The following is a 27191-nucleotide window of genomic DNA, read 5'->3' as shown; positions in this document are numbered from 1 at the left end:
ATGCTCAGGCTCAAGAATTTCTATCAAACCTCCTCAAAACATTGACGATCTAACTTTTTGCATGTACAGGCCATCCTCGGTATCCCAAAATGGCCCCAAATGGCAAAAAGTCAGGCGACAAGAAGTCAGGCGATAAAAAGCATAGTAGCTCAAAAGGCCGCACCTTGGTCCGCTGGGACAGTAAGTACTCCATTCGTGCTGCAATTTGCTTCAGATAAGGCTTTTGTCTTGTCTTGCTTTTGTCACTTTTCTCTGCGGATGCTATCTGCTCAAGTCCTTCTTTGCATCGGAATTTCCTTCTGGGTTTGCACATACAATATGCTTTCATGCAGTATAAAAAGTTATATCATGAAGAAATAGTGATCTGTGGCCAGGGCTGACCGAAAAAAGATGATCTAGACATTCAGCTCTTGCTTACCGTCCAGCAAGCATGCAACGCTAATGCCGTGAAGATCCCATGGGAGCGAGTTGCCGCCACTATGGGCCCAAAATTCACTGAGGGCGCAATCATTCAGCATCTTTCAAAGGTCCGTACTCGCCGTGAGAATGAAGGGAAGCCTAACCCACCGTCTCTACGCCGCTCAGTGCCAGCTTCTACATCGGCAATGACTCCTGTATCGGCATCTGGAGGGGCTGGTAGGAAGAGAAGAAAGACGGTCACCCCCAAGCGTGATGACGCGCCCCCGCCAAACGATATCGATGGAGAAGACGATGGCTATGACACCGATGAGAGTGAAGACCCTTCGTACTCAAACAAACCCAAACGTGCCAAGCGTACCAAGACCCCGCGCAAGAGGGAGACCAAGACCAAGAGACGAAATACCACTACCAATGGTGTCGAATTTGATACCGATGATGAAAACACCCTGTTGTGCGCTGGAGCACCCTTCCTTGCACTGAAAGGTGATGCTGAGTCCTATTCTGGATCTGATGGCTCTCGTGCTGAGTCCGCAGAGGGTGACGTCGAGGTAGAGGATATCTCGCAGGAACACGCCATAGAACAACAGTCAATGGTGGTTTCTCTGGGCGTCGACCCAGCTGCACTGCAGAATCTGCAGGATACCGGCAACATGATGCCTGTTATGCCCACGAGCGCCCTGGATCAGCATCTTTCGCCCTGGCATCAAGGCCATTTCCAGGATCATACTTCTTACTTTGGTCATCAGAATCCACACCTGGGTCAGTACGGGGGTATTCCGTATGGGTACCCCTCGCCTCAACCACTGACCACTTTCTCCGGTGGCCCTGCATACATGCCTCATGATGGTTACGACTCCAGTATTGATCCCAGAACCATCACGAGTCCCGGTGTCCAATTTGCGCCGCAGCGAGGCGGATATATGGCAGATTTCACCCACTTCGCAGATACCTTTCAACAGCAGTCAGTTCAAATGCCTGTTCAACAGATTACGGGGCAGCGTGCGGGGTCTAATGAGTTGCCTGACCAGCACGTGTTGGACTTCATGTGGACCAGATCGGAAAATGGCGAAGGTAATGAGTTGGAGTGAACAAAGGCAGTGTCTGTGGTTTAAACCTTGACGACTTCAAGTGAAAGAGGTCAATTAGTTAGGGGTGGCCAGCAGTCACTTGCAGGAGTATGTGAGAAAGTCGCAATTCTCGGCCTTCTTTTCTTCGCCGATATTGTGAGCCACAGTCTGGCCTCAGGTACTCAGGTGGATTTCTCGTTTCTGACAGTTTTGAATTGTTTTCGGGTATTTTCGACTGCTTTAATTCGAAGTTTCATTCGATTTGAGATTAGGTAGGGTGTCTGGTTTTCCGTCACTTTGACGTGAGGACGGCGTCGGGTTTGGGTATTGATGCTGCGGATTTTCCAGGGGCCAGGCAGTCAGGGTTAAGGATTGAGAGAGCTTAAAATTTCTGTGGCGTCATGATTTTCACTGCCCCTGGGTTTTGAATATTTTCTGAAATATTTCGAGCAACTTGAAGCCAAAGTTAGTTAACAGATTAGCAATTCCACTCTTACATATTATTATTCATCTGAGCATTAATGAGAAACTAAAGACCCATAGACCTGACAGGTTCGCGGCGCCTAGCATTTACCATCTAGTAGGTGATTTCCTGGTCTGCTTAGATCAACTCGGACATTCCCAAAGCTTTCCGGCATAGAGCGCACGCAAGTGCGACCCTTGAACCTTCGAGAAATGAATATATAGATACAGTACTGTAGAAGATTTCTTTGGAACCCTGAGACGTCTCTTTTAGTGAACAGTATCTTTTAACTTCATTAATTAGTTACATTAGTTGAAGAAAGACTACTCCGGGGATGCTTACCTCAGGTGTGCAACGGAGGTTGTCGTAATGAATTGCACATAGTACCTCGCAACCGTGGAATTGTACACCGAAACCCGAGTATATATTTTGCCGAACATAGCCGGTTCAACTATGATGGTGTTGCTTCAACGCTCAGTTATCCACGAATAAATTGAGAGACTACAGCATCAATTCATTAGTTTTTGCAAAGATAGAGCTCAGCCTTGAAAAAGTAAATAACTATATCTAGGTATAGGTAGTCGCGTAGGATAATGCCGCTGACCCGGCCCTCGGGTAGTCAGGTGACCTTCTAGCTCTTTCTGCCGCCAAGCTCTGGGGTTGGGGAAAGAGAAGCGCTTGGAAAATTTTCGAGACTTTGGCTTCATCTCCAGCTTCTATCCTCCCATCCTTCCTACCCTCCCGTGTCCAATTCCATCGGGCATTTCCTCTCCTCTATAATTTACCTTATTGTTTTTAATTCCGTTTGATCTTTTTTGTTTTACCTGAGCCATGCAGCGCGCGCTCTCTTCCCGGACTTCGGTCCTCTCCGCCGCTTCCAAGCGTGCCCCTTTCTGTCGCTCGACCCTGAACCTGCAGCAGCAGCGTTTCGCCCACAAGGTACGTAACGCCTTCAATTCATCTCCGATGATGCCTCCAATTACCTCCGATCCCAATTTCCGTCGATTCCGAAGAATCCCTGACTGACCGCCAACAGGAGCTTAAGTTTGGCGTTGATGCTCGTGCCAGCCTCCTCAAGGGTGTTGACACTCTCGCCCGTGCTGTCACCTCCACTCTTGGTCCCAAGGGCCGCAATGTCCTGATCGAGTCCGCCTACGGTTCCCCCAAGATCACCAAGGGTAGGTCTTTTCGTGATTGCTGTTCAGAATCAACAAACAAGCTAACCTTTTATTTTTCTTCATCAAACAGACGGTGTTACTGTCGCTAAGGCCATTCAGCTGCAGGACAAGTTCGAGAACCTCGGTGCCCGTCTCCTCCAGGATGTCGCCTCTAAGACCAACGAGCTCGCTGGTGACGGTACCACCACCGCTACCGTTCTTGCCCGCGCTATCTTCTCCGAGACCGTGAAGAACGTTGCCGCTGGTTGCAACCCTATGGATCTGCGCCGTGGTATCCAGGCCGCCGTTGATGCCGTTGTCAAGTACCTGCAGGAGAACAAGCGAGACATCACCACCGGTGAGGAGATCGCCCAGGTTGCTACCATCTCCGGCAACGGTGACGTCCACGTTGGCAAGCTCATCTCCACTGCTATGGAGCGTGTCGGCAAGGAGGGTGTTATCACTGTCAAGGAGGGAAAGACCCTGGAGGATGAGCTCGAGGTCACCGAGGGTATGCGCTTCGACCGTGGTTACACCTCCCCCTACTTCATCACCGACCCCAAGTCCCAGAAGGTTGAGTTTGAGAAGCCTCTGATTCTGCTGTCTGAGAAGAAGATCTCCGCCGTTCAGGACATCATTCCCGCCCTGGAGGCCTCCACCACTCTGCGTCGCCCTCTGGTCATCATTGCCGAGGACATTGACGGTGAGGCTCTCGCCGTTTGCATTCTGAACAAGCTCCGCGGTCAGCTCCAGGTTGCCTGCGTCAAGGCCCCTGGCTTCGGTGACAACCGCAAGAGCATTCTTGGTGACCTTGGTGTTCTCACCAACGGTACCGTCTTCACTGACGAGCTTGACATCAAGCTCGAGAAGCTCACCCCCGAGATGCTTGGTTCCACTGGCTCCATCACCATCACCAAGGAGGACACCATCATCCTCAACGGTGAGGGCAGCAAGGACAACATTGCCCAGCGCTGTGAGCAGATCCGTGGTGTCATGGCTGACCCCACCACTTCCGAGTACGAGAAGGAGAAGCTCCAGGAACGTCTTGCCAAGCTCTCCGGTGGTGTTGCCGTCATCAAGGTCGGCGGTGCCTCCGAGGTTGAGGTTGGTGAGAAGAAGGACCGTGTCGTTGATGCTTTGAACGCCACCCGTGCTGCTGTTGAGCAGGGTATCCTTCCCGGTGGTGGTACTGCTCTGCTCAAGGCCTCCGCCAACGCTCTTGACAACGTCAAGCCCGCCAACTTCGACCAGCAGCTCGGTGTCAGCATCATCAAGAGCGCTATCACCCGCCCCGCCCGCACCATTGTTGAGAACGCTGGCCTCGAGGGCAGCGTCATCGTTGGTAAGCTCACTGATGAGTTCGCCAAGGACTTCAACAAGGGCTTTGACAGCTCTACCGGCGAGTACGTTGACATGATCGCCAACGGTATTGTCGACCCCCTGAAGGTTGTCCACACTGCCCTGGTTGATGCCAGCGGTGTCGCCTCCCTGCTCGGTACCACCGAGGTTGCCATCGTTGATGCTCCCGAGGAGAAGGGCCCTGCCGGTCCCGCCGGTGGCATGGGTGGTATGGGCGGTATGGGCGGCATGGGCGGCGGCATGTTCTAAACGCCTCCCCTGTTCCCCAATAACCTTGTGCCTTCCTGACGACTTCCTTGCGCATCTCTTGCATCGCCGTGTCTCCCTCTACGGCCCTGGATCTTTGTAATGTTTTGGAGTTACTTCCTATACCTGTATTCTTGTGTGTCTTTTTATTTCCCCTCTCCACTCTCCTGGGGCTCGAAAAAGGTTCCGGCGCAAACCTGTATCATATTTTTCTCTCAGTCTATGTGGTTCTAATGCATTAAAATTTGATGCGATGATGTTTTACATTTTTTTTTTTTTTTTTTTTTTTTTTTCCATATTTCCCTTTTCCAAAGCAGAATTAGGACAGGACTGCGGAGTAGAGGATTGGGTATTATTGGGTCGGGGACTTTTCTCCGGGGATGACAATTTCAATGTCGATCGGCTAAGAGGTTGTAAGTGGACCAGGGAATAAGGATCGTCCCGCATTGACAGATCTGCATAAACTCTAGTACTTACAGGTGATTGTTTATAGATCATAGGAGACCACCTAGTTAGCATGCGCCTAGATACCATAAAGAAACACAGCATTCCAATGGTGGTGGCAAATAATTCCGAGGTCCATAGCTCGGGTAATTTGACCTTGAAAGTGAGGATTGCGCGCCATCGGCGGTCTAGACTAGACCCGAGGAAAAACCCCCGTGTTTGCTTTTCTCTTTCCCTTTGTACCACTTTCTCCCAATTTTGGTCTAACTTCCGAGAACCACTTTTTTTCTTCTTCTGCTGACACTCCGGGGAAGTAACCAGCTGTGGGACTTGGCAAGTCGGTTATGCATACGAGCGCGCCCACACGATTTCAGCCTTGCTGTACCTCTCATCTGCGAGGCGGGACTTGCTTCTCACCGGACCCCCGAGTCACGGGACATTTGTACGAATAACACTATCGGGATTTACCCCCTCAACTGCGACTTTGACTGTCAGACAAGAGTGGAGCACGTCACTCTTACTTTATCCCCACATCGTGGTGGTTGACATATTCACCGTCAGCGACTATGGCCGTAGAAATGGGCCCAGCCGCCGACGTTGATCTCTACCAGGCTCGTGCAGCCCTGCAGCACCAGCAGAGCCCGGAGGTTTCGGTTCCACGGGAATTTATTACACAGATTGTTGAGGAGCTCATCCAATGTCGCGAGGCTCACTCATCCATTGCCGAGATCGAGCGGGAGTGCTCGCATCTTCGGAAAGAATTACGCAAACACACCCACATCAACGAGGCGTTTCAGAAGGAACTGGGTGAGATTGGAGAAATCATCACTCAAGTTGCTCATGGAGACTTGTCGCAGCGGGCCCGCATGCACCCGCTGGAGATTTCGCCTGATATCGCTACCTTCAAACAGACCATCAATACGATGATGGATCAGTTACAGGTCTTTAGTCAGGAGGTTTCCAAGGTTGCTCGCGAGGTCGGCACCGATGGAGTCCTGGGCGGACAGGCGAAGATCGAGGGCATCAAGGGTATCTGGGAGGAGCTGACCGTCAACGTCAACGCCATGGCGAACAACCTTACGACCCAAGTTCGCGATATTACCACGGTGACGACAGCGGTCGCGCAGGGTGATCTCACACGCAAGGTGCAAGCAGATTGCAAGGGTGAAATCTTGCTGTTGAAAAACATTATCAATTCTATGGTGGATCAGCTACGGGAGTTCGCCTTCGAGGTCAGCCGTGTCGCTCGAGAGGTGGGATCAGACGGAACCCTTGGCGGCCAGGCTGTGGTTCATGGCGTGGAAGGAACTTGGAAGAACTTGACCGATAATGTGAATCGCATGGCCTCAAATCTAACCCAGCAAGTCCGCGAAATTGCCAAAGTGACGACCGCTGTGGCCCGTGGAGATTTGACTATGAAGGTGACTGCAGATGTCAAGGGTGAAATCTTGGATCTTAAGTTGACGATCAATTCAATGGTCGACCGACTCAACCAGTTCGCCTTCGAGGTCAGCCGAGTGGCACGCGAAGTGGGAACAGATGGTACACTAGGTGGCCAAGCACAAGTGGAGAATGTTGAAGGACAATGGCGGAACCTCACAGACAATGTCAACACCATGGCTCAGAATCTCACTATGCAAGTCCGGCAGATCTCCAATGTGACCCAGGCCATTGCGCGTGGTGATCTGAGCACTAAGATCGAGGTCCATGCCCAAGGTGAAATCTTGACACTGAAGGAAACGATCAACAGTATGGTGGATGGTCTGAATCAATTTGCACGTGAATTGAAAGGCGTGGCACGAGACGTGGGCGTGCGAGGACAACTGGGCGGACAGGCGAATGTGAACGGATCTCTTGGTATTTGGAGGTCGATCAGCGAAGATGTCAATACTATGGCAGACAACCTGACATCGCAAGTCCGAGCCTTTGGAGAGATCACAACAGCAGCCATGAGCGGCGATTTTACATCACTCATCACGGTATCTGCATCTGGTGAGATGGATGACTTGAAACAGAAGATCAATAAGATGATTTCGAGCCTACGAGATAGTATTCAACGCAATACTGCCGCTCGCGAAGCGGCTGAGTTGGCTAATCGCAGTAAATCTGAGTTTTTGGCGAATACCAGGTTTGTCTTCGCCCTCAAATCTACAGATGAACATGTTGAAACTAACAGACGACAGTCACGAAATTCGTACTCCAATGAATGGAATTATCGGACTGACCAGTTTAGCTCTCGATACCGACGATCTCCCCGCCTCTGTTCGCGAAACACTCAGTATGGTGCACAGCCTGGCTTTCAGTCTTTTAACTATTATCGACGATATTCTGGATATCTCCAAGATCGAAGCAAACCATATGAAGATTGAAAAGACCGCATTCAGTTTGAGTACTACCGTGTGGAGAGTGCTGAAAGCCTTCGACGTACAAACAGTCGAGAAAGCTTTAAGCTTGATTTACTCGGTCGACGGCAGTGTACCAGACTACCTCATCGGCGATGCCTATCGAATCCGACAGGTGATGATGAACTTGGTTGGCAATGCTGTCAAATTCACCGACGACGGCGAAATACATGTTTGCATCAAACACATCCAGGATAGCACTTGCGCACCTGACGAAGCTACCTTCCAGTTCTCGGTTTCCGACTCTGGCATTGGAATCGAACAAAGTAACCTGGGCCTTATCTTTGACAAGTTCCAACAAGCGGACGGGTCCATGACACGACGCTTCGGGGGCACCGGTCTGGGACTCGCTATTTCTAAGCGTCTCGTCTCCCTCATGGGTGGTGATATCTGGGTTACGTCCAACCCGGGCAAGGGAAGCACATTCGGGTTCACTTGCAAGTTGAAAGTCAGTGAGCCTCCAATAGCTCTCGCCGAGCAAATCCTGCCTCATCGAGGTTGCCAGTTCTTGGTTGTTGGCGATGCGGAAAAGACTGGATGTCCGGCTGTCCGCATGCTACAAGAGCTAGGCCTCCAGGCCGTGATAGTAACACAAGAACAAATCAGTTTGGGTCAATGCAACGGGAGCATAAGCCTTGCCTTTAGCGCGATGATTGTCTCAACAATGGAGGATGCCGTCGCGCTGCGCGCATGTGGCCACTTCTCGCACAACCCTCTTATCTTCATGGCCCCCGATTTATCCTTGCCAATGAAGACCGCCGGCGCACTCGGTATAACGGCCTATATCACCACTCCTTGCCGCCCTATCGATCTTTGGAATGGAATTGTTCTTGCTATGGGGAACCGTCAAAACCATACCCAACCCGGATATACGCGCCCTCTCTCAATCCTGCTCGCTGAGGATAATGAAGTCAACGTGAAGGTAGCCGTCCGTATTCTCGAAAAAGCCAAACACCACGTCACTGTCGTCGGAAATGGACTTCAAGCTGTGAAAGAGGTCAAATCGCGACGCTATGACGTGGTTCTGATGGATGTCCAGATGCCCATTATGGGCGGCTTTGAGGCAACTCAGACGATTAGGCAGTACGAGAAGCTGCAGCAACTCCCTCGAACACCCATTGTCGCGTTGACGGCGCACGCCATGCTTGGAGATCGCGAAAAGTGCCTTGAATCTGGCATGGATGATTATGTCTCCAAGCCCTTGCAACCCAATCATATGATCGAGACGATCCACAAATACTCAGCGATGAACATCTCATCATTACCAACAGGGAAGACTTGAAGGAGTTATTTGCTTGGTCACCATTTCTTTTTCTTGAACTTCATGCCCTCACAGGCCGACTCTGAGTCTCGTATACGCCTCGCTCTCAGGACAGATTCTATCCCATCATTTCCGCGCGCCAATTTTACAATGACTTCCATTTGATGTGTTAAGCTGGATTTGTTAGACCGCAATCCTTTTGAATCGCATATCTGGGTGCATCCTTTCCTTAAACATCGTTCGGGCTCCGTGCACCTTCTACTCTTGATTATTTGGTGGTCATTTTCATCAGTAAATCATACTGGAATCGAAGAGCTATAGTCACCATGTCCACCCATCACCTATCAGTACATATCGCTAGGGATGGAACTTGGGAAGGTATCAACTAGGAAGATCAATGCCTTATTTCTTTCCTACAATACAAAGATCTATTATTATGATGCATGACCAGTGAGAATCCTTTCATCGGAACTTCGAAAAGCAAGTCGGGAAACGTGTTTCCATGTGTTCTAGAGACACCCGCTACAGGAGTTGGCCATAAGGGTAACCGATCAAACTGCCAGGTGCAGGACAAACGGCGAATCAAACGGAAGAAAATCAAATTTGAATCCAAGCTCAAAAGAATTTATGATAAAACAATCAAACGAACATCAGAAACGAAATCCGATTAAAATTAGGCCCATCAAAGATAGGATATAAATGTAGAGGATCCATAAAATACAAGCAGTCCAACGCAAAACAAACATAAGAATAAATGACGCTTCCTTCCTTAGACCCACGCTTAGGCGAGAGCTTTTCGTCATCTGTAGTACCGTGAGAGACGCCCAGCCGAGCTCTGAGCTGGGGTATTTTGTTGAGGAGAGCGATTCCTTTTTCATTGAGACTTTCATGTCTCTGCTTAGGGTAGTAAGTCTACGGTCACCAGTATGGAGGCGCAGTGTCAGCGGTAAAGCCGGTTAGACTTAGGAATCAAAAGTAGCTTATCATTGTAAGGCTCAAGGAAAAGACAAATGATTAGAAAAGATCAAAAAGATCAAAAAGATCAAACATAAATCGGAAACGGGAAGGCAAAAAACCTGGGTCGTCTGAACATGCATACGTTCCGAGCCGTCACGCCGCGTAAGATTGGGAGGACAATCGACGCCACAAAAGCATGACAAACCCGTTAACCCTAAAAATATCAATCCCACAAAAACACATAGGCCGTGAAGGCATTTCACATCATGGATAGATCAGCCCTTAAATAAGGAAACGGTCGTCCTTGTAATAGATCTTGTCCTCCCCAGGGACGAGATAGCGGTATCCAGGCTCGCCATATTCGACGTCATCCATGCTCTCAAGGTGGGCAGAGTAACGGTGGAACTGACAACCGTACTTGGCGGCAAAGCTGGCGTCCTCTCGGCTGTTTGTGAGGAAACACAAGATGATCAGTACATGATCTCATGAAGGAAAATCAAATTGATATGCAGATGGAGAAGGAACTCACGCAATACGCTCGAGATCCTGACAAAATAAATCGATGAGGGACCCTTTGTCAGAGCGAATGGGCTCCATCCGATATTTGGCTTCACGCCAGCCACCAGTCAGCACCCACCGTTTAAGAACATTGACACTAGTGTTCCAAGCGTGGTTCATATTGTGGCGCATAGGGCGAACAACTGTATAACATCAGTATGTATGCAACTGGCCGCGAATACCACGGGACAGAAGCAACCAAGGAATTGTCAGGAATAAAGCTGGATACACTTACTTGCGCCGTGGTGTGCAGTTCGGAGATGGGCATGCATCTCGGAACCATTCTTTGCTTTGAATCCACACATAATATCGGGCAATACAACGATGATATCACATCTAGTAAGATAAGTTATGATCTTGTTGAATGATTCAAGAATGGAAGGAGATGCTTACATGCCGGAGTTATGGGGATTGATAAGTAGCATCTGGCGCGGTGGGCGAGGAATCACCAGCTTATGTTTGGTCTGAGCGGTGCTTTCAACTCCAAGTGCAGCCTGAGACCCCACAAGCTCCATAAACTCCCCCAAGATGCACTCAATGTCAATAGGCGGCTTCACGACGACCTCGTCTTCGTCCTCGCCCTCGTCATCTGAATTAACAGGTGTCTTCAACACAACGTTGGGGTCGAACATGGGACCTGATTGATGTTAGGAAATAATTGGGGGTTTTGCACACGCGTCATGTAAGATTATTGACTTACCATGGGTAAATCCCCAGTGCGGATGCGGGTTTCGGGCATTCAGAACCTCGGGGTTATCGAAGTCCTTCCGCGTCAACTGCATAGGCGTGGTATCCGTGCCAACCATGCACCGCCTCTTCATGATCGAACGTTTATGAAAGGGAAAAAATGGCGGGGGTGTGGTAGGCGTCCGAAAGACGCGATAGACAGACCACAGGAGAGGAAAGGAAGAGAAATGAAAACAAGCGGACCGATTTCTTAAAACGCCCGGAAAACGCCGTTTTCTCTTTTGATACGGTCAGGTAGCGGTGCACCTCATGTTTCGTTCCACAGAAGTACTCTTTAGTCTCATTTCAATAATGACATTACACTGGAACCACACGCATCGTTTCGCCCAATGAATCAGACTCCTCGGTTCTGTGATTTGCAAGCTTGTAGTTCTTCCATTCAACCTCCAAGACTGAGTTCTTGTCACCTTGCCTTCGTTTCCAAAAATCTTCGTCGAACTTAACCCGATGCTGCTCATAACCTAGATACTGGTCGAATAGTTTCCGTAATCTCGAACCCTCGACAGGCATAAGAGAAGGCATAAGACCCTTGATTGAACTCCAATGTAGAAAGCTTTTGACAGGATTGGAAACAAAGTCTTTCCATAGACCGTGGCCAATCTTACGAGACTTATTCACGGAGTCTCGTAGCTTTTCGCTAAATGCCATTAGGAGGGCTACAGCGATGATGGCAAAAGATGCCGGGCCTGGGTAACAGGTTAGTGATTGAGATTGCTTGAAGATAATCATTCGAGATCGTGTAAGCCGTACCAGCAATCGCAAACATCTCGCCCAGTGGGAGATTGGTATCTTGATCACTCCATTCCCGTGCATTCATGCCAAAGAGGGACGTGAAAAAAGATAGTGGTAGGAAACTAAAAAGATTAGTCACATGGTAAACAGATATGAACTACCGGGTCATACATTACTGTGAAGATGGTAAAAACCATCAAAGATCTTGATTGGTTTTGCGTCTCCTCTGCCTGCCAGCGTGCCATCTTGGCCTCGTCAACGTTTGCCTGTTTCTGCTTGAGATCTAGCAAGGTTTCCACCTAAGCATAAGTTGGTGTGATTAGTATATGACAGCTGAAGAAGAAATTTAATGACCAGGTAGCGGTGATCTTACTGCTTTTTGAGCAAGGTGGCTGTTCTCTTTCATCTCGCTGAGTTGCGATCGATATTCGTCAATCCTTAGCTGAGCAGCATCAAGAAACATTTTCCCGCAACCATCTCGATCGAAATATTTCACCATGCTCTTTATGACAGTATCTTGCTGATCAAGAAGCTTTATTATAGTCGAAAGCTCGTCCTCGATATCCCGGAGTTCCAGCAGAACAGACAAGTCATCTCGGTTCCGTCGTGCCGACTGGCGATCTCGTTGATCTCGTTGCGCAGCTGTCATAAATCTTCCTTCGGCAGTTCGATCATGATCAGCAGGTCTGTTGGCAAAACCGCGGTTACGAAAACGCTTGAAGGATTTGGTCACTGATTCCGTCTGCATATTTGGGTTTAGTATCTATCCACAAACTGTCGTGCGGAATTAGGAGCATACCAAAATACTGATGGACTCCTCGAAAATTCTTAGAACCTGCAGATCATGATGGAGGGTCCGTTCGAGCAGAACAGTCACAGCATGCAACATGATCAGGGCCGCAAGATCACCCGCTGTTTCAAATCGCCGCGCCAAATCTCCATTCAACTCGTTATAGATACTGCTATGCAGATTCGACTGCTCGAAAAGCTTGCCTTCGGAGGTAGTGGCTTCTTGATTGGGGAAGAACGTCACAATGGTCTTCTGGTCAACAATCCACAGCCACAGCTGATCAACCATTAGTACGTTACCATCCATGAACTCCGCTGGCTCCGATTCCTCAGGGTCGTCGCTTGCGGCGTCAAGATACTCTCGAAGCTGTTCATCCAGACGAGCCGGTCTGCGCGTGCGCTTCCACAGCATCTGATCGTCATCTCGAGCCACTGTCGACCGTAGATTTGGGTATCCGAATTGATCGAGTGTACGTCTAAAATGAATGGGTGGCTCGCAACCGAGGTACTGCCAGATAAGTTGGGCCTCAAGGCTGGATTTAGCAATTCGGGGTGGGACCGGATGAGAGCGACCCTGTCGTAGTCTATCCTCGACTACCTTGCGACGCTGTATGAGGTTGCGGTATGTGTCCCAATGAAGCTGGATGGGTGGTTAGTAGAAACTCAGGGACGCTTGCATATTACTCACGTAGGGCGTCTGCAAAACTATTAGTATGATGTCCTTCGCTATTTTGGCACGATGAATAACATCGAAATTAACTCACATAAAGCGCCAGCTGGGGATCTGCGGATGCCCCGGCCTTCGGACTTTGAGAGACATCCATCTGGCGTGCATGGATACATTGCGGCCGAACAAACCGAGCATGCGGCTCCAAATGTCGAGCTCGATTAAGATTAAGATACCAATTCTTGTCATTGATGAATTTTCTCACGCTGCATATATGTCACGGGTTAGTGGAGAAGCCTCCCAACACAAGGAATGAATCTTACAAATTTTCTTCATGGCGATCTTGACATGCCCGCCGAATAACTTGCGATACCCATCCCGGATGAGTATAGGGGACATGGATCCAAAGTAGCTTTTCAGTGCCGGGCTCGGGCCGATCAAAGCGAGGAACTGAACGAGGTATATCCGGCGCATCTGCATTTTGATTGATACGATCCCGCGTCGAAGCAGGAATCGCTAAGAACCCTGCGCTTTGCGGCGGCGATGTTGAGCTCCTATAGTTTGTCAATAGCAGTTTTTCATTTTTGTACCTCGAAGGAAATCTTACGATGCTGGACGTGAACTGCTTCCTTGTGAGCTAACATCAGAAGTATTGCGCCTGTGAGCACGCAGCTGTGTCAGACCCAACGCTTTGGCAATCGAAGTTTTCCGTTTCCGCTCTATCGGCGGCGGAGGACTTTCGCTTGTAGGACGATCGCGATCGAAATACCCATCCCTCCCTGCTTCTGTGATATGGATCTCTGGGGAAAAGTGATTTTCACCCGCTATGAAGCTGCGAATTTGTCGCATAGGAGGTCGTGAAGTTCTAGGCATGGCAGCAGTATGGTGAGTTTCCTGCTGATTTTCATGGTCTTCTGGATGGTCATCATTCTCCGTGTCTGCCGGGAGGTGTGTAAAAGAAGGGCGGCTGTCAAAACTGCTTAGAGAGGAATCATCTAGTCCAAGAGGCTGAATACGCTTCAAGCGCCCTCGGAGGCATGCGCCTGGACCCTTGGCCAGATATTCCTCTAAAGGCACGTGGGTTGACCACATCTTTAGTGGAGTATCGTCACTGACACCCAGAGCAGCATCCTCAAAGAACCCGTTAATTTGCACCATTACCGCCTGTTCGACGTTCAACGGAGTATCTTCGTGACCGGAAAGCTCCACGGCTGAATTGACCGCACCGGCTAGCTCGATCAAGAAAGCGTCGCGGAACGCCTCTTGGCCTTCGAAGGTTGCTGTTCCGGCATGGTCTGTCGCCATAGGGGTTTCCTTTTCATGTTCGATGTCCAATAATCCAGATCTTATGGAGGTTATAGGAGCATGGAATTCCATGGTATTACCAAGCTCCGCATCCGATATAGTCAGAGTAGAGTCAATAGTTTCCAGAAATGACCAGACTTTCATATCCGCCGACAATGCTTTGAACTGGTTAGAGAGATGCCACAGTTTCTCTTGTCGGGGACGGAATTGCTCTCTTAGCGAGGCAGGAATGTCCTGCTCAAGATGAAGCAAATGACCGATACTTGGCATATACTCTTCTGCGAATAAATAACTCGAGCCCTGGTGTGGTGTGGCAAAGAAGGCGATGCCATAGCAGCTGGTCAGGATAGCCTGGCTCGGCTCGGCCCGTGAAGCTAGAGACAAACACGCCTTCGCCACGAGGCCTCCTGTGCTATGGGAGAGGAAGAATAGTGGCCGACGACTACTGTGATGCCTCCGCTCGTCCATAAGGAGGTTCAATAAGCGTTGACCAAGACCCTCGATTGTGTCATGTTCATGTAGGTGCCCATGGTTGTACAATAGGATTCGTGCCCTAGGCATCCGATGAATCAACTCGGTCCGGAGCCAGGGTGTTTTTGAGCCCGCTGCAGTCCATGTTCTTTGATGATGTGCTCCAATAGGTGGTATGGCAACAATGCTATAAACCAGTTAAAATGGCCCCCAACGAGCGGGGAAAAGGGCCACATACTCCACGTTTGTTTTCGACACGGCTTGGATATGCTCGAACCATGGTGGACGCCCCGACCCGGACGATGGCGGCATACTTTATGCTTATCGGGTAGAATGGTGCTACCGTCGCAAAGGATATCCCTGGAAGACGGAAAATACAGGGATGGGTCCATCTTAAATCAGGGGAACTTTCAGCCTCAACGATCAGATGAACACGCCCGGCGCGCATACTAGTTCGCCCTATTCCGGCTGTGCCCGCTGATCACTGAGTCAAAGCACCCGGGCTAAATAAATACGAACTAATTACAGTCTCTTGTCAGTAACTCTACGGTGAATCACACCTAGTCTGGTGATATTACGGATTCAAGCTACGTAATCAGATTCCCGTACTAGATTTCCTTTCTTGCTAAGTCCGTTTTAGACAACAACCAGACAGATACCCACGACTCACATTGACCAGACGCGGGTAGTGACTCAGGGCTACGCAGAACACAGATCTCAGGCGTGTACCAAATACCTTGACCTCGAAAGCCACTATACGTAAAACGTGACCTTCGGACATTTCGTACCCAGGAACAGGTGATATGCTTTTCAAGTTGAGATTGTTTCCGAATAGAAAACCTTATGTACACAGGGGCTTTTTTGATCCCAGAAAACCACTCCACATATGCATTAAACAAAAGAAAACCGATGCGTACTCTATCATTTGGCTGATGCGGTATCAAAAATGAACGCCAGAAAGAACAAGAGAGTAGGGATGGGACGACCGAAGTGCGATCGCATGCATTAATAGTACAGACGAGAGGAGGATTAGGGAGTTTCGTGTCTGCGCTCATTGACCTCTCGGGCCATGCGCTTCCCCAGTTCATAGGTAGAGATCATGATTGCGCAGGCTGGCGCAACCTTAAGACAGCGTGCTGACCAGCCACGGAAGAGTCCAGCCATACCTTCTTCACGGAAAATATGGAGGAGGAATTTAGGGAGGGGGAGTTGCTCGGGGACAACAGCCTTTGCCACTAAAGTATTTCGCTGAGCGGTAGGAACGTGATCGTCCATGTGTCTGTAGACCTGCTGTCGCGTCTTGCCGACGTCGAAAGGCGTTGTCACCAATGCTGCGACGGATCCAGAGGTAGCACCGGCGATGAAGCTGTCCAAGAAGGCAGTGGCACTGGTGGGAGCTTCGATTTCAGCACTCGAGATATTCGGCGTCTGCTGACGTGCAAGCTCCAGATTTAGCTTGACCTTCTCATACCCCCACCAGTAGAGACCAGAAAATGGAACATCGCGCCACATTGTCAGCGACAGTCCACGCCAAAGAGATGAGTAGCCTTTGGCAATTGTCATCTGGTGTAGCCCTTGTAAAGTGGCCTTGAAGTGACCAGCACCGGTACCGGGGGTAGCCTGGAGACGGGTACGGAACATCTCGACAGGACTGGTGGCGGCAGCAGCTGTTGTTCTCGCGATCGCACCCCCGATGAATGGCGCATAGGCTTCTGGGACAAGCTTTCTTACTGGGCTGTTCTCGTCGGTGCGCAGCCAGTCATACCCAGCGAAATAGATTATATTAGCCGGAATTCCCATCATCAAGGTCGCGCTGAGACCGCGCCATAATGTAGAAACACCCTCGTTCCGAGCAATCTTCCGTAAACCATCCAAAGTCGATGTAAATGTTCGCCGCTGTGTCTCCTCGACGGCGCAGTCTAGCGCGGGATGTGCCTGATTCCCCATCGTACTGGCCTGGGGGCCTAACATGCACATCTGCGCATTGTCTCCAACCCAAAACACTTCACGGCAGCACGAGGTAATCCCGATATTAGCAGGGAGGTTCTTTAGAGACTGGGTTGTATGTGTGGTATATTGTGAAGTGTTCACCATCTGTGATTGCGATTGTAAACGAACTCGTACGACATCGAGAGGGGTGACTGTGATAAATATTAGTTATGTCATACATTTCGAGGACCTTGCCGAGCAGGTTCTCCAACTCACCGAGAAGTCCGGTCAAAATGTTTCCCGCTGAGGCAGATATCATTCGCTGTCCGATGGAAATATCATGATTCAGAGGCGCAACGGCAGTGGCCGGCGTAGCGCCCGGCACTACTGGAGTGGACATGGGAGTCTCGTCAAACTGGGACGCCCATGACGCCCCCGGAGCGGAGTCGATCTCGTTAACGAATTCGCTGCCAGGAGGACCTGGAGGGGTATGAGTATCGGTGAAATCCAACCCGGTCGGCATTCAATCGATAGGCACCGCCTGGAGATAGTTTGGCGATACTAGGTGCTTACGACGCGAGTGGTTGAGGTGTGGAAGAATGATGCGTCACGACCAGAAGATTTTCGGGGTTTTGCGGGAGGTGGCGAGCGGAGATAAGCTTCCCGGCTTTCTCTTTCTCTCTTCTACACAGCTCACCGAGTCTCGAGATCTCACACTTCGGAGATCGACCAAAAACTTTTCTTTCACGATCAATGGCGTCGACTGCAGTTGTTGTTTAGTCTACGTTTGTCCTTCTCTTGTGCTTTGAGCTTTGCCCCCAGTGGACCCCTCAGGTGGGCTTATCAATCGCGACCGATCTCCGAGACCGGATAGTGGCCCCCCTCCCGCCATGGCAGACAACCCCGAGCTCGAATCATTCCGTCGCAAGTGGCGCGAGGAAGTTGCTGGTAGATCTAAACCTAGAGCTGCCCCTCCCTCTGTGGCTCGGGACCCGCAACCGACAAGATTCCCACCCAGACAACATGAGGCGTCTCACCGCAAGGACCTTGAAGAAGAGGGGCCCCCGCCGGCATCTTTCGATCCCGAGGAACTGGCCCAACAGGTTGGGCAGCTTACCGTGAAACCAGAGGACGAGCATGAGGAGGACGGATTCACTCGTAAAGATCATCATGAGCCCCGCTCAGCCCTGGAGCACTTCGAGCGTGCAGTTGAGAAGGAGGCCGCAGGCAACCTGGGTGATAGCCTGCATCATTACCGCAGGGCCTACCGGGTAAGTGACAAACTTTGATATTCCAGCTTCACTCGAGATTTGGTACTGACTACTGCACAGCTAGACGCAAGTGTGGACAAGTCCTACCGGAATAAGCACTATGCCCACGTGTGGAAAAAGCCTACACAACCTGCACCCGGGACAGAAGCCGTTCCGGCCGAGGCTGTTCCTGCAAAAACCACGGCTTCTGTCGAATCAGAAACTATCCCTACTGCCGAGTTGGTTGCATCATTCGCGAACCTACCCATTCCCCCGGCAGAATCGCTCGTTGAAAACACTCCTCCGCCACCATGTCCTATCGCAAAGATGCCTTCCGAAGTGATAGGGGAAATTCTGCAATATGTTGCGCTGCAAGATCCGGCCACGTTTGGCCGAGTGGCTTTGGTTTGCAAGCGCATGGCATATCATTTCGCCCATGAACAACCAATTTGGAGAGCAGTATGCCAGAACCCTGAGTTTGGATTTGCTGGAATGCATTATACATTTGCCTGCGATATCTATGGCAACCCAGTCTACACCCTTGATGGCGTACGGTACACACCATTCCCAGAAGGAGGCTCCTTTGAAATCCCAAAGCCTCTTTCTTCATGGAGTCAAGTGTTCCAATCCTTCCCACGCATTCGATTCTCTGGTATCTACATCAGTACAGTCAACTACACCCGGCCCGGTGCCCAATCAAGCCACCAGACCGTGTCCTGGAACAGTCCCATTCATATTGTGACCTATTACCGTTACCTTCGGTTCTATCCGGACGGGTCTGTCGTTTCCCTGCTCTCAACCACAGAGCCGGTTGACGTGGTACCACACATTAACAAGGAAAATATGATGGCCGCCCGAGCTATCTCCCATAAGCAACATCAGCGACAGCTTGCAGACCAAGGACAGTCCTTATCTGGCGCAACTGATCCTGTACCTGCAGTCGCGATGAATGCGCTGAGACACGCTCACCGCGGACGCTGGTGCTTGACTTCACCTGTTCCTCGCCCAGAAAATTCAGTTGAAGAGGAGAATACGGGAGCAGGTCCAAACGGGACCGATGAATCCTCAGACCCACGGGATATTGTTGTAGAGACCGAGGGCGTTGATCCAAAATACGTCTTTACTATGCACTTGAGCTTGCGGTCCCCATCTTCATCCAAATCCCACGTGAACCCGTCAAAGAACACAAAGCTGGTCTGGCGCGGCTTCTGGAGTCACAATAAGCTCACTGATGACTGGGCAGAGTTTGGTCTTCGTAACGATCGGGCATTCGTCTTCCGACGCGTGAGAGGCTGGGGAATCCATTGAAGTGATGATTTACGATATAAAAGAACATATAAAGGCATAGATATCGATATTGAACGGAGTTATGTGCATTATGGAAGACTAATATCTCCACAATGTAGCTCAGCTCAGAGCTCTCACATAGGTGCTCATCATTCTTTTCTATTTTCCGGGCCTAGGTAGTAGTGCATGGTAACCTTAAGACTATCTGGCTTTAGGCAGGAAAGGTTGGGGCACCTGGGGTAATAGTCAGCACTAGAGACAACCCACACACGGAGACCATACAATTCATTGGACGAGGCTCGCGGAAGAATCCTGCCATTCTATTTTGCCTGGAAACCAAGAGCCCCAGACGGTCTGAACACCACCAAAAATTGCCGAATTAAGGTGAAGATGGATAACCCTTAAGGTCTATTTTACGGTTCTTGACTTCATGATTGGCCTAGAAGACCGTGCCCGGCTACCCGTGGGGCCTGTGGGCCTTCCTTTGGAACCTGAAAAGGGCCTTTTTGGGGAGGGACTAGGCACTAAGGAGTGCAACCCTGTAGTAACCGCCCCCGCCAAGAAAGCACTAACTAGTAGATCTATTCTCGTTATACTCAGGGGCTCTGATGGATTCGCTTGACTTGTGCATCCTGTAAAACCTTGTGAATGTCTTAAGAGGAATAGGCTGCGGCTCTATTCGAGAGTATAAATAACAGGCGGATTCCGGTCCTGTTGTCATTTTATACTACATCCATTTGTTTTAATCTACACTTGACCATGTCATTCCTACTAGCTGGCCTCTCACTTCTGGCTGCTGCTCATGCAGCTACTGTTGAGCCGGTTGCTCTCTCTAATTGCTATAATCTCCCAATGTGGGAGGCCACCGGCCCCTCGTCTGGCTTCTCTGGCCCCTGGGCTCTTATAGTGGATCAGTGTGTGAATACCACCGACGTTAACGGCGCGTGCACGATGGAAGGATTCCGAAGCCAGTCCTCTAGTATTGACCAGCAGGTTGATAAAGGCTATGTAAATCTTCCCCGCCATGGTGCTTCTGATGTCTTACACATATGCTAACGCAGGTATCAGATTGGTATTGTGGGACAGCAGTACAATGCCTACACTCCCCTCCGCTGCGTGGATGGAAGTGGCTTTGTTATCAACGTCGTGACTGGCCCGAGCAGCGCCGAGTTCGTGACTGTTAACATCACCAATGTGGCATCCGATGCGGACCTTGGGTACGGCCTGGGTACGGATACTGAGGCTATTCAGGCTTACACCCACTACATTGATGGCGTGAAACAGGATGGAATCTTCATCGGTGCGCATAATGTCACAACCTGGGGTATGCAGCTCCAGGGTGGTGCGGGGGCTTGGTGGAAGCTTCGGCTTCTGGGCCCGGGCAGTGAGGATGCCTCGACTGGAAACGCACTGAAGGATGGGGAATATCAAACTTATATCCGGATTGATGGAAGTTGAAGAATGATGGTTTGACATCAGCCAGTGTGAGATCATGACTGTGGAGTATATAGCTGAAGTTGGTTTGCGTGCTTCGAACGAGAATTATGAATCATTGGGATATTGTGCGATATATGCAAAAAAGAGACAAAATATAACACCGGCGCTTTTAGTTCCTCCAATTAATTAGTGTTTCTTCGTCATCGTCCACAATAACCACCATCCAGACTCCTACTTGACCATTACTGGCGATCAGAGGCGTGCAATGAACCCAGCGGTTGCGACCCTCGGTGTTAAACCGAGTGACCCATTTGATTCGTGCTGTGACACTGCGCCCCTGCATCATTGCCTCCACAAGTTCGTCCTTGACACTAGCAGAGCTACCGATACGAGAAAGAAAAGATGACTGAAGCATGCCAGGAATCTGGAGAGATGGGGAGGTAAAGAGGACGCGGAGGGACGGATATGGCCGAACAAGCAAATACTACATCTAACGATAAGCCTTTGATCATGAAACCATATATGCGGGGAATGACTTACGTTCTCATACACACCAGAAAGAGCTCCACGAAGTAATGGCGACTTCATATCTCGCAGGCGAATCGCTTCAGTCTCGCTCTCCAAGGAGTCGCTACCGATGGAGCCTCCGCGTTTCATCCACGTCCGATGGCCCCTCATCGTTGCCCGGTTGTTCGATGGCTGGAAGAGATCGCCACCGTGCTCATGAACAGAATTCAGTTCGCGAGGACTAAAGAGCTCGCATAATTCCTGGAACTCGTCTTTGTGTTTGGGCTCAGGCATCTCTGCCACACTTTCCTCGTCGGGATCGCGGTATCTGGATTGCAGCTCAATCAAGGATTCCATCTGTGCGCCGTCTAGTGCTAATCCCGACACATCGATTTGCGCGCCGATGAAGTACTTGACGCGACCTTGACTGTCGCAGAGAGGGGAGCATTGAAGAAGGTTCATGAATGGCGAACCATCACGGCGATAGTTGAGGAAAAGCTCCGAGTGATGACGGCACTCTTTGATTGCCTCTCGAATACGCCGAACACTGTTCGGGTTTGTCTTTGGCCCTTGTAAAAATCGACAGTTGCGCCCGAGCACATAGTCCATGCCATATTGTGTTGTTCTATGGAATTCCTCAGAGGCAAAAATGATAGGATTATCAGGCCGTGTCGGATCCGTTAAGCAAAAGACTTCTGCCAATGCGTTTGAGGTATCCCGAAACTTCATCGGCAGTGTACCACGCACACGTTCCTCGACAATCTTGCTGGTGATGGTGATACACCTAGCCGTGATAAATGCAGGAAGTTCTTCGGCTGTTAAAGCGCGCAGACCATCCTCGACTCTTTGCTCCAAAGCTTTGTTGGCGGTGATCCCGACAGCATCGCTGTCATCTTGAACATTCTGAATAGCGGCAGGCGGGACGTCAACCGATAAGCGTACCAGCGCATTCGCAAATTGGATTGCCTTCAGGGCTTTGGTGGCATTGAGGTAATAGGTGAGCGTAGAGATTGAGCGTGGCCGCTCTTCCAGAAGGTATTCGCGAAACCGAGCTAGGTAGCGCGGGTTATTGAGAATATGTAACATATGCTCGGTGCCGAACATGACGTCGGAGACCCGCTCCAACTTGTGGAGTGGTGCCTCGTCGCCCTCGAAAGGCGCAATCAAGTCATATGATGCGCCTTCCTCATTGACAGGGTGAAACTCCTCTGCATCCTCGTAGGGATTGGTTTGCTGGAGCAGGGGGAGGTCATTTGTTATACCCATGCCCAGGTTGATATCATTTGTTGTCACAGTCCGTCTCATATTCTTGATAGACGACCTGGGAGTGGGATATACTTTCTCCTCGTCAATGGCGTCGAGATTTTGAGGCCGACTAGGCGGATGAGGGAAATCGTCAAGGATTTGATCGTTTCTTGGTTGCGATTAGCGGTGAACAGATCGGACAATGGATTGTTCATTACTCACCGTGAAGACCTCCCAGATTCAGAGACCCATTCGTGATACTCATCCGGTAACGTCTCCGTAAACGAACGTAGAGACTCGGCGTCGGGACTTGTCAGTCCAACATGGAAATCTGCAGCCGCCATGATTAGGATAAAAAGGAAACAAGGTTTTTTCTTCTTCTTGTGCAGCGCAACTCCGAAAGCTGGGGAACTTGCCTTTTCTTTAATACCCTAATCAGACTCCGCCATTGGACGTGCGTCTTGATGCATCAATTGATCGACTGTGTTCACAGCTCAAATTCTATCTCTGTCCAGGGAAACCATGCGAACAAAAGTCCTCAACATAGAAGGCAAGACAACCATTACGACCGCGAGTGGTAGGTCACAATTGGCAAAATTGGCGATCGATCGAAGCGCGGCGGCTCTTTCCACGAGATCGGGGTCGATCTGGAGCGGTGATGCAATTGTGCAGGAAAGGATTTGTTTAAGACATTTTTAACATGGTTTGCTCATCTGCGGCAGTTTCCGAGTCTATTACGTTCCGCGGCAAGACTTTTGACGTAGCGCCGTGTTCGTGGTGATTGGCTTGCATGGTTTTCGATAGATCGAACCGTTCGACATGCACTCCATGGTTACATTAGCCATACGGCATGGGCAAAGAATAGGAGGTTCGTTTCAAGCTTAACATGATTGGCCTGGGCTCGGTTGCACAGCACTCGGGACATCTTTAAGCATATCCGTGGTTAATCGGGCTGTTTACATGTCACCCCTACGCTCGTCCCCTGGAGATCAGCTCGGCAAAAAGTACGAGGTCTGAGCACTGGCGCACTTGAACTCCGGGCCTAGATTTGCAATTTGACGGAGTTCGACCCGACCGTTTGGAACCGCACAAGAATAGGTCTAAGAGATCGACAAGACGGCAGCGACTATTAAAAAATCCCGTGTTCAATGTGCATTGTGGAGGCTGTGGATGTGACGAACTTGGAGAAGTCGGGGATGGTTCGCAGATAAGATAACGTATCGCCTTATCGATAAGCGAAAATTTTCGGGATCCGATTAGCTGTCACAGGCTTGTCCATGTTGACGCCCATTCACAATGCCCGAAAAGGTCCACACTCACTTTGGTGCTGAAGAGAAGTCTGCTCCTCAGCAGCTTCCCTTGACAGCGGCGTCAGCCCCCGAGGAAATTGGCCGGAAAAAGAAGCGTGGTAACAAACGGAAGCGCGACGAGCCCACCGAACCCCAACCGCCTCGCGACCATGAACCCATTCAACCCAAGAAGCCTGCACCAGCCCCTCCTTTGCTTGAAGAAGAGGCCAAGCCGGAAGCGGAACCAGAAGAAGTTCATCAACGATCCTTGAATAAGACCGCGCTCAAGGGGAAACCTAACAACAAGCCCAAATCCCTCACCGATACCAAGACCAACTTCACATCCCTCCGGGAAAAAGCCAGTATTCTCTACGAACAGCGAAAGAAACTTCCAATTTTTGGACATGCGGATGAGATCAGAACAAAGCTTCGGGAACAAGATGTTATGCTCTTGGTTGGTGAGACTGGTAGCGGAAAGAGTACCCAGATCCCCCAGTTTCTGGTGAACGAATTCTGGTGCCGACCGACACCAGCGAAGGTACCGCAGAAGGATGGCTCCGTCAAGTCGATGACGGTAGGTGGTTGTATCGCGATCACACAGCCCCGACGAGTCGCCGCCATCTCCCTGGCCCGTCGTGTGGCAGAGGAGATGGGAACACCACTTGGATCATCATCGCCAGCCAGTAAGGTTGGTTACTCGGTGCGATTCGACACATCCACCTCGCCGAGTACCCGGGTCAAATTCTTGACAGAGGGAATGCTTCTACAAGAAATGTTGCATGATCCTTGGCTTACTCGGTACAGTGCGATCGTGGTAGACGAGGTCCACGAGCGCGGTGTCAACGTTGATTTGACCACTGGATTTTTGCGAAACCTGGTGTCTGGGAAGCGGGAAGGCCGCGGAGGAGTCCCTTTGAAAGTGGTGGTCATGAGTGCTACAGCGGATATGGAGAGTCTACTTGGCTTCTTCCAGGAGGGATTCAAGAACCAACCCCAACTTCAAAATGGCGAAGCAAATGGCACTGCTGAAGAGCCGAAGGATGAGGAGAGCTCCAAGCAGATTTCTGTCTGCCATATTAAAGGTCGCCAATTCCCTGTGCAAACTATATATTCGCCAGAGCCTGTCCATGACTACGTTGATGCAGCTCTCAAGGTCATTTTCCAAATCCATTACAAGGAGCCGACACCTGGTGATATTCTCGTGTTCTTGACTGGTCAAGAGACCGTTGAAGCTCTGGAAAACCTGGTCAATGAGTATGCCGTCGGGATGGATCCCTCTTTACCGCGGATCCAAGTCCTTCCGCTTTTCGCAGCTCTTCCCCAAGTTGCCCAACAGCGAGTCTTTGCCCCTGCACCGCCTCGTACCCGCAAGGTGATCTTAGCGACTAATATTGCTGAGACTTCAGTGACGGTTTCTGGAGTCCGATATGTGGTGGATTGCGGTAAAGCGAAGGTCAAACAATTCCGCACCCGACTTGGTCTGGACTCCCTGCTAGTGAAGCCCATTTCCAAATCAGCCGCCATCCAGCGAAAGGGTCGTGCTGGTCGTGAAGCGCCTGGTAAATGTTACCGTTTGTATACTGAAAGCGACTATCTTACCCTCGATGAAACGAATACCCCCGAGATTCTCCGATGTGATTTGAGTCAGGCACTCCTCAACATGAAGGCTCGTGGTGTCGATGACATCGTCCGATTCCCCTTCTTGACGCGGCCTCCGCGTGAGGCACTCGAGAAGGCCTTGCTCCAATTATTGGGTATCGACGCGCTCGACGAGTCCGGTGGTATCAGCGAGGTCGGCTTGAAAATCGCCAAGTTGCCGCTTACACCCACCCTTGGACGAGTCCTATTGGCGGCTTCGGAACATGGAACTGAGTGTCTGCTTGACGTGATTGACATCATCTCCTGTCTCAGTGTGGAGAACATCTTCTTGAACACCACTTCCGAGGAAAAGAAGGAAGCAGCCGAGATCGCCCGTCGGGATCTTTACCGGCGCGAAGGAGATCATCTGACGATGCTATCAACGGTTCGGGCCTACGCGGGTGAGAATGTTGACCGAAAGGCATGGGCTGAGCGGCACCTGGTGTCGCACCGGGCGATGCAGTCCGTTATGGTATGTCCCTATCGCGAATTTATGCATGTCGCGATAACGTAAGCTGACAGGTATATTAGGATGTTCGAAAACAACTACGCAGTCAATGCCGCCAAGCAAAACTTCTGCCTCGTGATGACCGATTAGACCAACATTTTGATACGTCACCAGTGCCTATCTTGCAGAGCTTCTTGTGTGGCTTTGCGACCAACACCGCTCGCCTTGTCCCTGACGGTAGCTATCGTACTGTGGTCGGCAACCAGACTGTTGCGATCCATCCTTCCAGTGTCTTATTTGGCAAGAAGGTTGAGGCTATCATGTATAACGAGTTTGTGTTCACGAACCGCAGTTACGCGCGGGGTGTGAGCGCGGTACAGATGGACTGGGTTGGTGAGGCCCTTGCTGGCCAGTGAAACCTGTAGATGTTTTCCCTGTTTGGGATGTCATGCCATATTGTATCTTGTATATACCCCCCAATGAGCGATCATAATATGCATATCCAGTGGTTCCCAACATGTAGGGGTAGAAGCACCTAAAGTCCGATCAAGATGGATGCGGGCGATCAGCGTATCCTTGCATTTCTCCTGTTAGTAAGTCCGTAAACTGACGGATGTTTGTCGATCTCTTTCGCCACTTCCACGTCAGACATTACTTGTTTGTTATCTTGGCTTGATTTCAGTATTACGCTAATATTGTTTGGTAAAATTAGTCTGTCAAGGGGCCATATAGATTAAAATCGTTCTTTTTGCTAGGGAAATCACACGCGAGCAGTCACATCGCGCTAAGTACAACGTATGCATCTCCTGGGCTGACGAGGCGCCAGACATAATCTCCTGGTTTCGTATTTCCCTGATATCTCACCGATCCTTATATAGGCGAAAGACTTTCTTTTCCCACTTGGCTTTCACCTCTTCCCCATCGAAGTAATCAGTATTGCGAGAGAAAGTGTATAGAGTGGTCCGATACCGCCATTTGGATCATCCGGGGGCTCCACCGCCTTATCGCTGGATTTCGTTATCAACGCATCATCATCCCCCAACATCACGCTTTGTGTCTGTTCTTCCTTGATTCTCGTCCCCTTCTCCCACAATATACATATCGACATCTGTTGAG

At 50.2% G+C, this 27191-nt stretch overlaps 10 protein-coding genes across 10 annotated transcripts; 6 read left to right on the top strand and 4 right to left on the bottom strand.

Moving 5' to 3' along the window:
- Positions 1–89: 89 nt before the first annotated feature.
- On the top strand, positions 90–1508 carry N7503_011427 (uncharacterized protein; the record flags this gene model as incomplete). Its single annotated transcript, XM_057070973.1, has 2 exons — positions 90–180; positions 391–1508. 2 exons carry the CDS (start codon positions 90–92, stop codon positions 1506–1508), a joined length of 1209 nt encoding a protein of 402 aa, XP_056917584.1.
- Positions 1509–2781: 1273 nt separating this feature from the next.
- hsp60 (chaperone ATPase HSP60) lies at positions 2782–4715 on the top strand (the record flags this gene model as incomplete). Its single annotated transcript, XM_057070972.1, has 3 exons — positions 2782–2889; positions 2987–3128; positions 3199–4715. The coding sequence occupies 3 exons, from the start codon at positions 2782–2784 to the stop codon at positions 4713–4715; spliced, it is 1767 nt and encodes a 588-aa protein (XP_056917583.1).
- Positions 4716–5722: 1007 nt separating this feature from the next.
- Positions 5723–8840, top strand: N7503_011425 (CheY-like superfamily; the record flags this gene model as incomplete). The annotated part of the gene is made up of 2 exons (XM_057070971.1): positions 5723–7284; positions 7340–8840. 2 exons carry the CDS (start codon positions 5723–5725, stop codon positions 8838–8840), a joined length of 3063 nt encoding a protein of 1020 aa, XP_056917582.1.
- A 1218-nt stretch (positions 8841–10058) lies between these two features.
- Positions 10059–11155, bottom strand: N7503_011424 (uncharacterized protein; the record flags this gene model as incomplete). Its single annotated transcript, XM_057070970.1, has 5 exons — positions 10059–10221; positions 10306–10477; positions 10570–10670; positions 10728–10971; positions 11035–11155. The coding sequence occupies 5 exons, from the start codon at positions 11153–11155 to the stop codon at positions 10059–10061; spliced, it is 801 nt and encodes a 266-aa protein (XP_056917581.1).
- A 223-nt stretch (positions 11156–11378) lies between these two features.
- N7503_011423 (uncharacterized protein) lies at positions 11379–15357 on the bottom strand (the record flags this gene model as incomplete). The annotated part of the gene is made up of 10 exons (XM_057070969.1): positions 11379–11767; positions 11832–11935; positions 11985–12112; positions 12187–12555; positions 12613–13242; positions 13291–13299; positions 13367–13535; positions 13593–13823; positions 13877–15232; positions 15284–15357. 10 exons carry the CDS (start codon positions 15355–15357, stop codon positions 11379–11381), a joined length of 3459 nt encoding a protein of 1152 aa, XP_056917580.1.
- A 717-nt stretch (positions 15358–16074) lies between these two features.
- Positions 16075–17668, bottom strand: N7503_011422 (putative mitochondrial carrier protein; the record flags this gene model as incomplete). Its single annotated transcript, XM_057070968.1, has 2 exons — positions 17251–17668; positions 16075–17186 (listed from the first exon to the last, which is right to left on the bottom strand). The coding sequence occupies exons 1-2, from the start codon at positions 17495–17497 to the stop codon at positions 16075–16077; spliced, it is 1359 nt and encodes a 452-aa protein (XP_056917579.1). The 5' UTR covers positions 17498–17668.
- A 196-nt stretch (positions 17669–17864) lies between these two features.
- Positions 17865–19532, top strand: N7503_011421 (putative F-box protein (Pof7); the record flags this gene model as incomplete). Its single annotated transcript, XM_057070967.1, has 2 exons — positions 17865–18245; positions 18306–19532. The coding sequence occupies 2 exons, from the start codon at positions 17865–17867 to the stop codon at positions 19530–19532; spliced, it is 1608 nt and encodes a 535-aa protein (XP_056917578.1).
- A 738-nt stretch (positions 19533–20270) lies between these two features.
- Positions 20271–20969, top strand: N7503_011420 (uncharacterized protein; the record flags this gene model as incomplete). Its single annotated transcript, XM_057070966.1, has 2 exons — positions 20271–20519; positions 20580–20969. 2 exons carry the CDS (start codon positions 20271–20273, stop codon positions 20967–20969), a joined length of 639 nt encoding a protein of 212 aa, XP_056917577.1.
- Positions 20970–21117: 148 nt separating this feature from the next.
- Positions 21118–23044, bottom strand: N7503_011419 (uncharacterized protein; the record flags this gene model as incomplete). Its single annotated transcript, XM_057070965.1, has 3 exons — positions 21118–21432; positions 21489–22869; positions 22923–23044. 3 exons carry the CDS (start codon positions 23042–23044, stop codon positions 21118–21120), a joined length of 1818 nt encoding a protein of 605 aa, XP_056917576.1.
- A 952-nt stretch (positions 23045–23996) lies between these two features.
- Positions 23997–26491, top strand: N7503_011418 (putative ATP-dependent RNA helicase (Hrh1); the record flags this gene model as incomplete). Its single annotated transcript, XM_057070964.1, has 2 exons — positions 23997–26099; positions 26159–26491. The coding sequence occupies 2 exons, from the start codon at positions 23997–23999 to the stop codon at positions 26489–26491; spliced, it is 2436 nt and encodes an 811-aa protein (XP_056917575.1).
- Positions 26492–27191: the final 700 nt, after the last annotated feature.

The sequence above is a fragment of the Penicillium pulvis genome (assembly GCF_028828015.1).
Source record: "Penicillium pulvis strain IBT 33274 chromosome Unknown scaffold_8_segment0_segment0, whole genome shotgun sequence".
Lineage (NCBI taxonomy): Eukaryota > Fungi > Ascomycota > Eurotiomycetes > Eurotiales > Aspergillaceae > Penicillium > Penicillium pulvis.
Note: the sequence above shows the minus strand (reverse complement) of the source record. Positions and strands in the feature narration are given on the sequence as shown.